Source organism: Passer montanus, unplaced genomic scaffold (genome assembly GCF_014805655.1).
Source record: "Passer montanus isolate IOZ18808 unplaced genomic scaffold, ASM1480565v1 scaffold61, whole genome shotgun sequence".
In the NCBI taxonomy this organism is placed as follows: Eukaryota; Metazoa; Chordata; class Aves; order Passeriformes; family Passeridae; genus Passer; species Passer montanus.
Window position 1 is genome coordinate 1256519 of NW_024371149.1, and position 15114 is coordinate 1271632.

The following is a 15114-nucleotide window of genomic DNA, read 5'->3' on the forward strand; positions in this document are numbered from 1 at the left end:
TTAAGCTTCCTGTTCAGCTGGTATGTCAAAAACTTCAGGCTAAGTTCAGGCTTCAGGCTAATTTGTTCTACAAGTCCTGGAAGTTTGTTGTGTTTCTCTAGTTCTCATCTCAGACTGAGATCTTGAAGTCAGTTGCATATTTGTTGGATGTTTCTTAAAGTAGACTGAGTAATTTGGTTTTATTTCTCACCCTAGTTCTCAGTGAAATACTAGGAAATTTGTCCCACTGTCAGTAGTTCTAGTTTTTCAATTGTCGAAGTTTATCTTCAACACCTAGAGCTGTTGAATAAATCTAATACCTTACTCGGTATTCAGGTTTCCTTTTCATTCCATCTAAGAATAGGAAGACAGGTACATCTCAGTCTAGCTGAAGATTATACTCTTACCTGATTGCTTAGGTCATTTAGCACTTACACCTAGAAATTAACAGGCCAAGTTCTTCATATCTTCATTTAATTCTAATCTAAACAGATGAAAATTGTGGGTCTTTGTATTTTAATCAGAAGTCTTGTTTATCAGTGTTCACTTCATTACAGCAGACAAGATACCTGTCAGAAATTTCTTTTTACATGTATCTGTTTCTGAGTTTTGAATTTTAAGTACATCAGCAGACACTGAATCATCTTAGAGAGTTCATGAAAGAATCTGTTAAATTGTGAAAATACATGGCTACATATGTACAAGTGTATGCATGCCCACACACACACAGCAAACAGAAAACCCAGTCAATGAATTCTGGCATTCTGTTTGTCTCTTTGTTTTGTATTTTTGCTATGTGCTCTAATATTCGGAATTGAAATAATTTTGGGGTTTTTGTAATGCCCCCAAAATTATTTTGTAATTCGTCTCAGATATTCTTCTCCTTTAAGCTACATGTATTTTGGGACTGAATTGTTAAAAAGTCTGTCTAATAGGCTAAATGGAGAAAAGAAGTAAAGCAGGTTTCACTCTTATCAAGATGTGTTTATGCAATGCCTACCCTCCTGGAGTTGGAATTGGGAGTTTCTGGGTACTAATGAAATATAGAAATAGGCATGTGTTATGCCCAAGTTAGCTAGTTAAGTAGATATACTTGTGTGTATATCTAGGTAGTCTTAGTGTAGCCAGTTTCAAACAGTGCTTTGTGCACAGTGTTTTCTGAATCTTCATTTGTATACATTCAAAATGTCAATCAAGTCAGAATTTTAAGCAAATTGATTTCATCCTTTCTGCATTCAAATGTACAGCTATTTATTGTTACCTTCTTAAACATTTATGTGAAGGACAAGCTAGTTACACTCCTGAGAACGTGCAAAAATGTCATTTAGGCCATAACAGCATGCTGACAGGGAAACACTGGCATCTAAGAGCTTGCTTTGAATATAGAACCTTCTTTGGAAAAGTTGTGCACATTGGTAGATCTGGAATAGAAATGTGTCAGCACATTGCAGTGAAAATGTTATAACCATCAAAAATCATTGGGACAGACTCAATCTTCCACTTCAAAACAAGCACTTTTTCACTGGTGAGAATGCCAGGAGCATTACAGATCGAGTAGTTCTGTGCCTTTCTCACTGGGAACTTGGGTGGTTTCAAGGGAACCCTGCCAGGTTTGACTGAAACCTTAGCACTGAGTCACAGAATGAACATGAAGTAAGTCGGCATTGCATCTTCTGCTGTGAGCACTGCATGGGACATGTCTTCTCTAAAAACAAACCTTCTGAAGGGTTTTCATTACTGGAGATGACGTTTAGGTTAAGTTGAGTTTCCCCTGTAGCATTTAACTGTTTAAGTAACATACTGGTCTGATGACCATAACATTTAACTTTGTCTAATGAAGAGGCCTTGGTCCTTACATGTCAAGTTCAATGTTTTCTGGGCAACACAAAACAGAATGGGCAAATGAAAGTCGTTTTGTAAATCCTTACTGTTCAAATGTTCACTGTGTTTGTTTGGTTTTTTCCTAGGTGTTTCTGAGTGCATCATCATGGGAATTCCAATGAATATTGGAACAGGTCTCTTTAAACTGTTACACAAAGCGGACAAAGAGTCAACCCCTCCCAGGAGGCCTCTGATATTTGATCATAATGAATTTCATATTCCCATTGTTACATAGCACTTGGACAGAAAACAAGATAGCAAACCAAGAAATAGTAAGCAAACATTATTTAAATTAAGCGAAATGTATTATTGCTTCTATGTGTCTCAGTAGAAGTGAATTGGTAAGTGAAATTGTATCAAAAGAATTGCCCAGTTGTTCACCACCTGTGGTTAGTACAGATCCTCAAAGGAGAGAGTGCATCAGAGAGTGGAAACAATTTTAAAGTGATATTTTTTCATGTGATAGTGTCAGCTCTTTCTGTTAACCTTAGTGGGTGCAAGCGGTATGTATGCAGTACTGTTAACTCAGTATTTATTTAACGTGTATTCAGATTTTATTAAAAACCAGAAAGAAAATTGCAATAGAGTTCTGTGAGCTTGCCCAGAGTGCTTTTGGAAGAGTCCTGTCTGCAGGAGCTGCAGAGGTCAGTGCACAGCTTTTGAGAACAGGAACTTCAGAAAGCCGGAACTGAGTCTGTGATTAATTCTTTGTGAGTTCAGGAACACTGTTCGAAGTGTTTGAAATATTTGCTCTTTGCTTTTGGTACTTTTAATGGGGTTTCTTTTATTGCGAATTATTATCCAGTAAATTAGTTTCCTCCCCAGGATTCTGTTTTGGGACCATATCTACAAGAAGCTGTACATTGTGGATGCTACTAAATTCTGAGAAGACTGTTGTAAGACTATTGCAAATGACAGATAGCTTTTCATATGACAGCAACTGTCTTAACTGCTGGAACCAGTAACTTACAGAAGTCCTAGTTTGGGGAAAGTTTCCTAATTGAGCAGGATCTGAGCAACCTACTTTGATTTTGTTATATAAAGTAGAAATTGAAGGGGATACTGGTTTTATGCATTGCTGGCAAATAATTTGGAAGTATTTTTAGCTTTAGTCCACTAAAGCAGTTATCAGAATAAATATAGATTTCAAATCATTTCAGTGTAGTATGTTTAAATGTATTGTGGTGCTATGGAGGGAAAGTATCTGAGTGTTTCCTCAGCAGTGTTTGGATACTCAGTGTGCTCGTGACATGGGTCAGGGTTGGAGAGAAATGAAATAGACAAAGAAGCTGAAGTTGTGCCCTCATGAAGAAAAAGCAGGCTGCTGAGTATTCTGGCATTTGAAAATGAACATGTTTGTGCTGCAGTTTGTCTCTTTGTCCACCAAAGTGTAAGGCTACATTCAGAGACTGTAAGTCTATTGGTTTAAGTATTCAGGTGCCACTTTGGGTGTCTGTTTTTTAATTAATACTCCATGCAGGCAAGATGTCATATGAAATCCAACATAGCTATTCTCAAATTATGTTATATTTTCAGTGTGATGCTAAGATCCCCATTTGCCTACATTTTGGCAGGGTGAAAATAGAGAATGTAGTGCATTTATTTTCTGCTCTAAAAGTTACATATATTTCGCTATCTCTGTTTTAACAATAGAAATTTTACAATAAATTAAAGTTTTCTTTGTGATCTCAGTGAGATTGCCACTTACTCATTTGTTTATTTCTTTGTCAAGATGTCAATTTAACGTGGGTAGGGGCTTCATGGAGAGGAAGCCCATAAACCTTTCCTCTGATTAAGTACTTTGTTTTATCATAGGAAATTCTACTGATAGTGCTTGACATTTTTGTGAATAAAGATTCTTTTCAAGGTCTAAATGGGTGGAGTTTGTAGTGGAACAAATAACCACATCTTTGTCAGTTTTTTGGTTGGTTGGGTTTTTTATTTGGTTGGTTTTGGGGTTGGTTGGTTGGTGTGGGGGGGTTTGCTTGGTTTGGTTTTGTGTTTTTGTAAATGTAGAAAAATGCGTTATTTAAACGCTGGGTTCACTCTCTTGTATGTTTTAAAATTAAGACTAAAATTACATCTTTTTTCCTTGTCTTAAACATGACAATAAAAAGAGGCAGAGGTAAAGAACGTGTGAACCTTGTGTTTATTTATGGATGTATTATTTTTCTACATAATTTATTTATGGATAAGCTGACCTCCATTTCTTTGTGTAGTTTGTAAGACAGTAGAGAATTATTAAGCTTAAATCTCAGGTCTTTACAACATAAATGAGTAAGTAATATAAAACCTATGTTGCTTAAAGCCATTATGTCTTGTCCTTAGAGCATGCTCTCAGCCTCATGAGTGTTTCAACCAAAAATAGATTGTTTACAAGAGCACTCTGAATTAGTAATTATTGTTTGAGCTCTCTGTACAGTCAGTAAACAAATTAGCTGTTGGATTTTACTCGTAAGCAACTTTTTTAAGCATCAGTTGTAACAGTCAGGAAATGGAACTTTAGAATATTAAAATTTGCATTTTGATTAAAATTTTTTGCTTTAGTTTGGGTTTGATTTTTTAAAAATAAATAATATTTTTCACATTTTCCTCTATTTTCCAATTAATGTGCTAATTGAAATTAGTTAAGTGTAAATTTTGAAGAAAAGGATGTTTTTGAATAACCATATCCTGCTTTCTCATCATCTTCATTTTTTCCATCTGTTTTAAAACAAATTTCAACTTGTTAATAAATGAAGTACTTTCTTGGTGTGTTTATAAGGAAACTACTTCACACACGTGTCTTATCTGCAGAGAGAAAAGAAAACAGCTGTATAGGTTTTCTGTTATGACTATGGAAAGCTGGAAGTAAAGCCAGAACTGTGCTGCTTTGGTCCATAACTTGAAGAAATTTAGTGTAGAGGGCTATTCCCTTTTTTGCTTATCTATGCTTAAAGAAAAAAAGTATAAGAATGCTGTGTTTTATAAAAGAACTACAAGTAGGAAAAAATTTGGCTGTTTCAGGACAAATACTCCTTGATGTCTGAGCATTTGTCACTGTTTCAGTACAAGTTGAAAGAATCACTGCAACAGGAATTCCTCAATTTTGTATTACTGTGCTTGTAGACAGGAATGGTTTTAGAAGCCCATAGCAAACAGGATACAGATTTTCATAGTATTTGCCTAAATTATTCTGTGTAGGTAACTAATCTAGCTTCAAAGTGGTTGACGAAGCTTTGCATTCGGACCTAGGAAAGTCTGTTGGTAATTCAATACGTTAAAAAAGGAACAATTGGCTTATTATATTGTCTAAGAACAGAAAAACTAAAAGGGACCAAATTAAAAGATATGTTAATATTTTAATGCACCAATACTTGGCAGGTTATTTGGATGTGATTATAGTACTGATATAAATGCATAGCAAGTTTATCTTGAAGAATGAATACCAAAATCTCACAGGCCAATCCAAAAGACTGATAGAAAATAAACAAGCCCTGCTACTTTTCTGTTTCAGTGCTTGTGGAAATTAATTGAAGTTTCTTGTGACTGATTAAATGAAAATTGTATAACATTCCTTCTAATGGAATTACATCATGCTGTTATCTTCCACTAGAGAGCAGCACTTTCTTTTGAGAAAAGAGGTATTGGGTAGCTTCGTTATTTTTTCTATTAAAAATGGGTTTTTTGCAATATCAGGACTGAAATGTAACTATGAGAGGGAAAATTATCTGTTAAAGTGATGTACATAAGGAAGGGGATGAAGGAACTCTTATTTTCTGAAGAGGGAGAGAGCAGAGTCCACATATGCTTTTTGATTAATTAGTAAAATTTTCACTTGTATATCATTTGTCTATCTGGCTTAAAACAACCAAAAAGCAGTATTTCAGTAAAGGCTATAGTCATTCCCAAAAGAATGTGAGTTGCTCCTGCAAAGTGATAGAACAGGAGTCTGCAGTGAGTCTGTCTTTTGCAGCAGCATTTTCCATGCAGCCAAGATTGTTCCAATCTGCGTTCAGTCTCCAGCAGGCTCTGAAATGCAGCTCCCAGAGCCGCTCTGAAGAGTGAAGCTCTGGCAGCTGCCTGGGGAACATCTCACATCCTTCAGCTGCTGCACGACTCCAAGGCAAGGCTGCATTTAAAACAATTGAAGGTGATGCTATCCATGTAAGTGACCAATGCTTAGGACTGGAAATAAAATGATAAACGTGATCTGTGTATAGACAGCAAGATTTATGGAAGATGACTGCTATGGAAGAAAGCTAACACGTGCTCCTCTCTGTGTATAGACAGCTGCAACCAGCAACATCTATGGAAGATGACTGCTATGGAAGAAAGCTACGAGGGTGCCTGTAGTTTGTTAGTTTCTGTTGGATTTGTGAGAGCCTGGCATTGGTTGGCTGTGCTTAGGGGTTCTGTGGGCCTTGAGCTGCTCTGCTTTAACCACCACTGTTACTTCTGTGTGCCTCCTATGGCAGAAGATGTTTCTTCATCCAAAAGGTCTGTCCTGTGAGTCCAAGCCTTCAGGATCAGGAATAATTGCATGCTCCTTTTGGAGCAAGGACAGTAGATAGGGCTGATGTCGTGCAGGAATATGGTGGTTTCTGCAGGTGTTGAGGATAGAGGGAAGAAAACTGACAAGACAGAGGTAACCAAGTGTGTATGGAAGCAGAGTAGAAATTCAGGACTGCTTGGGGAAGAAACAGATATGGCAGCTGGGTAAAGTGCCACATAGATACTGATAATCTCTTTAAGGAGTCCTAGTCAATGGAAATAGCTGGGAAAGGGACAGGTATTTATTAATTCCTGAGAACTAAGATTTTGTCATTTGTCCTGGGGATTGCTCTTAGTGGCTGTGACAAATGATAGTTAAATTATCATTCATTTTGTAGATGACTGTTAATAATGAGCAGTAACCCTGAATTAATTCCTTCAGGTATTGTATCTGTTTAGTTAGAAAGCTCTTTCAACCCACTGTGCATAATTACAGCTGCTGAACTACAGGATTGCTACTGTGAAGTGTAAAAACTGCTGTTCCTGATGGGTTCTGGTACAGCTCATGTGGAAGATTGTGACTATAATTAGCAGGCAAATAGGAATCTTTTAAAATGTGATGGTACATGCAGTTAGATCAGAAATATTCCTAGAAAATCCCTAGCTGAGGTGTTTTTAATGATATGTAAGTTATGCTACTGGGACAAGAAACAGAAGTTACATCAATTACTTTCAATTACAAATTACATCAGTTCCTTTCGTGTGTCTCTTGCTAGAAGAGAGGTGACATCATCTATGAAGAGCACACTGGTAGTTCAAGGAAGTCTGTGAACAAAAGCTATTCTATGTATGCTGTTGATTGTAGCCTTGCAATGGCAGACACTCATTGCAAATTGTCTTAATTTTTGTGTTGGTTTCAGAACCAGATAGTGCAGAGGAATCTTAGTCCATGGGTAAAAGAGGACATGCAGGTGCCTTTCTCACTGTGGTTTTCAGGGTCCACAGAAAGCTGGGGTACCCCTCAAGATATCCTACAGAGTTCTGTCTCCTCCATGGTAGAGGTGTTTTGTCAGGTGGAGACAGAGTTGGCCTGAAATGAAGCTGTTGCAAAAGCAGCAGGTACCTGGGTTATTAACCTCAGATTATTTTTCTCCTTTTTGTCAAAGTGTAGGTTGCTTGCCTAATCTTTTGATACATATGATAGTTTTCAGTGGGCATCCCTTTTATATGTTAAATTATCTAGATTTTTAGAAGCAAAATAAAGAAAATTAATTGCCAAGAAATGCAAAAGCAATAGTGAAATTGTGCTGGTAAACGTCATGAGTCCCAGAAAATGCCAGAATTAGTTGTGAGACTTTGAAATTACTTTTCTTGATTTATGATTCCAGGGTTTATTGGTTTCTGGGACTTAGTGTGGTGTGATTCATCCTGATGTGTCACAGAGAGGGGATTCCTTGGTTCAGGTTGATTGACAGCATCCCCATGTTAAACTGCTGATGGTGTTGGGAGCGATGAGGATGGCTCTGGCCATGTCGTGGTACAGGCTTGAAGCAGGGACAGTGTGTGACTGATTTCTGTAGGGCACAGTGGGTAGGGGATCTCTTTTATGGGAAGGAAGGACACACTTCACCCCTTACTCTTCCCTGATCCCTGCTCTTTTCCAATTCAATGATGCTAAAATGTCTGCTGTATGCACAGGTACCTTGACAAGCCCACACAGCAACTTGCTCCCTTTCCCATATGCCACTCTTTCAGGTTTTCCACTCATGCAAATATTTTCCAGTTACGTTGGAGACTTACTTTAAATTTTTATTTTTCAGAAGATACATAGTTCTTCTGACTTATGCTCCTGCTGTGCATTTTCTAGTTCCCTTTGCATTTATTCCTGTCTCCTTGTCCTTGTTTCTCCCACAGATTCCTCCCTTCTGGACCCGCAGTGACTGTCACTGCTGGTGACACTGCTTCCCTGCAGCAGTGCTATGTCAACCATACTGTGCCACTGGCTGGATTCAGCTCAGCCATGCAAGGTTACTGGGAACACTTGCCTGCAGGATAATTTAACCACTCAAGGAAGAAACATCTCCTCAGCACATCTGGATGTGGAAATCTACTGCCATCAAAATTACAACTATGGTCAAATAACTTTTGAAAAAAAATGACCTTATTATATAAGGTAATATATTTGTAGTGTAAACTGAAATGAAAAGCATCCCTGCTTCATGTGGCTCTTTGTAAGCACTAAAAACTGTATTCAGGCCTTTAGATCTTCACTTACTTTTGTCTTTAGCCTGTTTCTGCTTTCTTCTTCAGCCTTCCTACTTAGCTGGCACAAGTATCTTCTGCCTTGCTTATGTTTATATGTGTTCTGTTGAAAATAAGTGTGGGCAAGGATGAGCAGCACAGCAGCTTGGGAAGTAGCTGGAAAATGTAGAATCAGTGAACAGTTGCTGCCACAGACTTATAAGACCTGAGGAAATCTTTAGACTCTGTACTTAGATTCAATCTGTTAAAGACTGTTAAATTACAATAGTCTCTCCTGAGCAATATGGTTGTGAGAGGAGATGATGGAATTATCAAGGTGAGTGAAGGGACTGTGCTTGTGAAAACATGCATGTTATAAGGAGTACTCAGTAAATAACATGGCCAGGATGTGGGGATTAAAGAATGTGATTAGCATCTGCTGTGTACAGTTCTTTTCATTCTTTCATCTTCCAAAGAAAGTCAAAAAGACTAATAGTGGGTGCTGTTGAAGTCAGCTGCAAGGCAGACACTGACTTCAGCTGGAAAGAGAGAGGGAAAAGCAGTGAAGCTCTAGGCTGCCATTAATGATCTTGGGGAGGGTGGCAGCTCTGAAGGTGAGTTAAGGGGGAAAAAATTCTAGAAGTACAAATAGCCCACGGTAAAAAGGATAATATTTGGCTTGCCTTGCTGATGAAGTGTATTTATCCTTCATGGAATATCCCTAGCAGATTTGGAGACTTCTTATTTTGGTTATTCTTTTGCATGGTCTTTTTATTACCAAAGTGGGGCTTAATCCAAGTCCCCTGGAAACCAATTAGAGGACTCAGCAGAACTGGATGAGCTTTGATATATGCATTATATTAAATATTTCTATCCATCAAACTCCCACCAGTTAATGCATCTTTTTAAGTTTCTAAGAGTTGAACAACACTTCTCTAAATATCATTGCTGCAGACTTGATTCAAAAAGAATAATTTTAACCTAAATCCTTTTGAAGGATTCTCTGATGGCTTTTCCATCCCTCCAAGTACTGTAGTACTTCTGCCTTCCAAATGACAGTGTAATTTAGGAGTTGCTTCATTTCACGTTTGTTACTGTTTTCAGAACTGATTTTAGTTCAGTCCAGTATTTTTGTCATTTTAACCACCCTTCATTCTTAAGTTTCATCTTGGTGCATAGTCTGCTTTGTCTGAGCAAATTGACTACAGCAAGTTGTACAAGGGTTTCTCTCTTAACTTTATTCTCACTGTCATCCCAATGTTATGTTTTCCTCCTACAAAAATCATTTCCCTCTCCTGCTCAAGGAATATCCTGCAATATTAAAAGTAAAAATTTCTTTTCAAATTAGAAGCATATTGAATTTATGCAGTATTTCAGTAAACAGAAATCCATGTACCCCTGTCAAGTAGGAGTTCAAGTCTTACCTATGAGTATGACACACAATTTGCTGCAAATTTTTCAATGTTCTGATCATCTACCTTTGTCTGGTTTTCACAGGCATTTGTAAAACTCTACAAAATTCATGGAAGTACACTAGAAATGCTTCTCCTCTTTCATAAACCAGATGAATTCAGAATGCTAGAGCATTTATTATGAATCAATAATAATCCTCTCCAGCTCCCTACAATCCTGTTTATCTTTTTCCACGCATGAGGAGCTTTTTCAGTTCAACCACATCTGGGTATTGGTCTGTTCTCAAATGTGGATCTGCTGGGTTCTGGGTTTTTTTAGGAAAGGGGCTGCCACCTCTGTTATCCCCTTGGCTTAAGCACTGCAAAATAGATGAGCTGTGAGATGAGCTCTTCAGGCATGTGTGGAAAGACAAGTGTTGCACAGTTTCTAGAGAAACAGAGAGAACCACACTTGCATGCACACCTGTCTCCATTTCATCAGGGAGTTCTTTGGGCTTGGACTAGAGACACTTGGACTACCCTGGAATTTTTGAGGAGTATTGACTTTTCTGGAGCCATTTTGTTGGAGTTCAGTTGTGCCATGATCAAAGCACTGCCCCTGGAGTCCCTGGAAAACTTAGCTTGTAATTGACATGGATCCAATTCTTCAACCCTTGTAGATCAGTGAGCAGGGCAACTACCTGCTGTGAGGAGTACATATGTCATTCTTAGCAGAGCTAAGAGACGGAACATAAGGAAATGTCTTTGCTTCTTCAAGAGCCTTTAGATTCAAATTGCGTTTGAAAATACGCATTGCTGACAAAACCAATGAAGGTGGTGAAAATGTGCTGAGGCATTCTCTGGAATCATTACTATTGTATTTGACTATCTTCTTCAACTGCAGTTTTGGTTTTCTTCCTGCAAGCTCCCAGTTTTTGCATGGCTTGTTTATAGAAGTTGCCCATGGATGTTTAGGGCACCCATTTGCTTTTATCTCCCTGTTAGTGCTAAAAGTAAAAGCAAATGATTGGTATAAATAATCTTTTGCCTTGACTTGAAAAGTGACCTAGAAACTGAACCAATAACAAGCTGCAAGCAACAGCTTTCAAAGGAACTGTTTAACATCTGCTTGCTTATGGAAGTTAACCACATCACAAGCCAGCCCAGTCTCCCAAAGAAAATTAAATCATGCCCCTGGTCTGCTCTAAGCAGATGGGTACTGGGGATTTGTTTGCAGAGTGTCTTCCCTTCAAAAGCTGAAATTCTTACGCCCCTGCAGGATTGCCACCAATGTGCCTCCATAAGGTTTCTGGTTTTATTTTGCTGCCTGTTTTTGGAAGCAGTTGTCTGAGAAACAGAAGTGATTGTGTGTATTCACAGCTCCAGGAGGAGACAATTTACCTACCCTTTTCTTCTCCCCCTTCTCACCCCAAACAAACACCCTTCCTACCAGCTATTCCACCCTTGAGAAAGGCCTTTTCTTTCTCTTTTAACAGGTGATTAAGTAAAATAAGTTTTTATTTGCTTTTTGAACTGCCATGGGTGGAATCTAAAAACTTCAGCATAGTGTTTTCTTTCTGTTGAAGCTTGTTCAAATGACTGAAATAACTGTCTGATCTTTATTTTAATTTTCCTGGAGTGGGAAAACACCATAATAATTTTTATCTGCTTAGTGCAGTGCAAGATGAAGTGACTGGTAGGTTTTATGGCTACAGAAAAAAAAAAAAAGAAAAAAAAAGGGCAAAAAGTGGCAATATAATCCTCTGGTCTGCTTTCCCTCATATGGTATGTCACAGAAGTTCTGTGAAGAAAGAGCTAAACCATTTCCTGAAGTTCACGGTTACACATTTTTTGGGAAGATAAATGATCCTTGTGCTTCTGGGAGTGTCCAACAGCAGCTCCCTCAGTCTGCAGCTGCAGCAGGAGCTCTGAGGATCTCAGAATTTATGGGCACAGCCCATTCATGGATATGATACTGCCAGGTGAAATGTTTTCCCTGGGCACTGCCCAGACTGCTCACATTATGGTTTTGGGTTTTTTTAATGGCTAAATGAGATCCTGTGATCTGCTTGCACATTAAACCAACACCTTCCTATCCTGCAAGTGCTAATTAATAGTCTATGAATTACATTAATATGAAAAAATAAGCTGTTAAGAGCTGCTTAGCTGCTAGAGCTTTGTGTTACACCCATGACAAAGTCTCTGTGGTGTTCACGTTGTACCTAAAGAGCTCTAATCTTAACTGGATGATTTCTTCTACTTTTCATATGCCTGTCTTGGAGATTGCATAACCTCCCTTCCATTAACTTATGGTAAATCTCTCAATGTTTTTCTCTAAACCACAGTTGTTTGAATCGTGTGATTACATGAGAAACATAGCTTTCATTACAAAGCCATTTCTAGGATACATGACTGCCACTGGAGCCTGAAGACCTGTGTCCTAAGGGCTCCAATACCAAAAAGCAAATGAAATGTCTCCCACGTATTTAAAAATAATTTTAAAATCCCCTAATCTTAAAGAAAACCCTCTATTTTTAGCCATTAGAAGCTGTCATTGGTTCAAACTGAGGATTTTGAGGAGGGGATTTGCCAGGAAATCTACAGCAGCAGAGCTGCTGCTGCTGCAAATTGGGCAGCAGTAAACAGGCAGGTGTAGAGGAGAAAATGTTTGAGGACTGGCAACTAATTTTGCACAGAAGAGTGTTGTGCAATGACAAGTTCCATTAGAGTGAGTATAATAAGCCTATTTTAAAGCCTAGATATATCTAAAGGGTGTCCTATCAGAAAATATCAGCATTCTGGGATTCTGTAGTGATTTGAATTTGGGTCACTGTATAAACTTTTGGCATAATAAATTTGCATCCATTTCATAATTTGAGTCTTCAAAGTGTACCCATGTCTTAAGAAGACTTTCCCTGCACTTGCTAGAGAAGGTCTACACTGAGTTAGGTAATAGAGGTAACAGCAAGTTCCCTCTCATAGACAGGCAAGGGTCTGACAGCTGGACCCATGGAAGAGACATTTGTGCAATGAGAAATTTATCTGAATTTTTCTGAGAGCAGACTTGCCATTTGCACAACAAATGGAGTGTTAGAGACTCGGATATGACAGAAAGGTAGAAACTGCATTTCCAGAAAGCAAGAAAGAAACCTGGTACAACAGAGATTTACCTGCTACCTGGCACTGCCTGAGAAGGGCAGCGGGCGATGTGGAACTGCAGGCACAAGGTGGGGCAGGCAAGGCATGATGAGAAGATGAATATTTTATTTTGAAGAGAAGGCAAAGGACTAAGAAACACTTTTGGGAAAGGCAGGAGTAGCAGTACCCAGAGCCACCACTTCCCTCTAGGTTTTGAAATGAGACTAAAGATAGCTAAGTTCTGCCTGAATGCTGCCATTCCTGTGCTACTGCAACCCCTGGTGAAAGGTGCACTTCAGTGCCCAGTCAAGAAGAGGATGGAACTCAAGATTGTCTTTATTATTTCAAGTAGCAGAGAACTGCTGCATTGACCTAAGGCAGGGCTCTTAACATAATGCCTCATAATGAAATTTGATGGCATGTTTCCTTTCCTTTACAGGAAACTCTTTTAAGAACATACACAATGAAATAATATTGTTCAAGGAGATTAGCTGAGATTAGAAAGTCCTTTAAAAAAGGACATATTTGAATAACTTGTCTTTCTTCAGCCTTCCTGTGCATGTGCCTTCCAAAAGCTCTCCATGGCACCGTGTCCTGTGGCAGGCACAGAGGGCCCTGCTGTGGCACTGGCCAAGGGACATCTGCTCGAGTGGGTGACAGCAGGCACCTTTCACTTCTCACCCGTGCTGTGAGGCCAGCTGTTCATGCACACTGCTTAGCTAGCACTTATGGAATCTGCAGTTACTTGACCAGCTAAACTGCCCAACCTCAACTACAGAGAAATAGGCAATTTTCTAATAAATTCAAATGGACTAGAACTAACACAGTTTGCAGGAATTTGTAGCATTAGTCATTAGACAACAAAGGTAATCTCTCTGTATTCTGTATAGCAAAGAAAGTTGTTGAAAAAAACATGGATGTAAAATTAGAAAAAATTAGTCTGCAAGAGTATTAAATGAAAATTAATGGACCAAGCATGAAAATACTTATTTCAAAATCGCCCTCTAGTTTCAAGTATTGTAAGTAATAACTTAAGGTTGAGAATAATCCTTAACTCCTCTGCCTGCCTTTGCCAGAAGTAGAGTGCATAGTACAATTGCATGTAACCCAAGATGTTTTCACATGAGAGAAATCATCTACCGAGCTACATCAAGTGGCTTGAAACTCACTTCAGGACTTGAATTCTCCCAATGGGTATGTTAACAGGAAATTTTAGGGAACAAAGGCTTTCCCTTGTACCTCACTGAGTCCAGGTCTTTGGACAATAAACGAACCACGGGGTTGGTTGGACCGGAAACTGTCAGATAATTGCAGTTCCTTCTTGGTATAATTAGGTTTCCACCACTACCAGTAAAGCCCTTTCAGTGTAACTGAAACGTATGAAATGTGAATTTAAGATGCGAACTGCTTGTGGTCATTCTGCAGTCTGTTTGCAAATTGGTGCGAGTGATGTTGGCAGCCCGTTTACTTTCAGAGAAGTTGTTACTCTCCTCTTTCTTTGTTAAACAATTGCGTCCTCCTGCTACGTCTGACTGCGGGAACATCTGTACTCTGCTTCTAAATTACCTGGTCTCTGGTCATTCATGAAACGCTGAAGAAATTTACAAGGAAGATGGGCCAGTAGCTCTTACTAGTGTTTGGATCTCGTTTGCAAACTTTCGTTTTGCAAATTCTAATGGACAAAGCCCGTAAGCAGTCTGCTATTATTTTGACGTTTAGCGTTTCCCGGTTAGATGAAATTAATCTTGACGCCTGAAGCTGCCGCCCGGTGCCGAGTCCGGCAGCCTCAACAGGCGGCCGCTCCCGCCTTCGGCAGAGGGCAGCGGCGCGGCCCGCCCGGCCCCGGCCGTCACCAGCGCGGCAGCGCCGCCTTTGTCTCGCCGCCGAGACACCCGGGCTGGGCACCCCGTCCTGGCCCGGCGGAGCCCCGGAGGGAGGAGCGGCGGAACCTCCGGCAGGCCGCGCCGCCGGCCCTTCCCCGGCCCGCCCCGCTCGGCGCCGCACGGGGGCC

General features: G+C 39.4%; 1 protein-coding gene across 1 annotated transcript in view; it reads left to right on the plus strand.

Moving 5' to 3' along the window:
- Positions 1-3014, plus strand: part of POLR3A (RNA polymerase III subunit A) — a 30522-nt gene extending 27508 nt beyond the window's left edge. The window contains exon 29 of the mRNA XM_039727326.1: positions 1947-3014. Coding sequence (XP_039583260.1) covers positions 1947-2095 — 149 coding nt within the window. The 3' untranslated portion in view covers positions 2096-3014. The remainder of the gene's footprint in view (positions 1-1946) is intronic.
- Positions 3015-15114: the final 12100 nt, after the last annotated feature.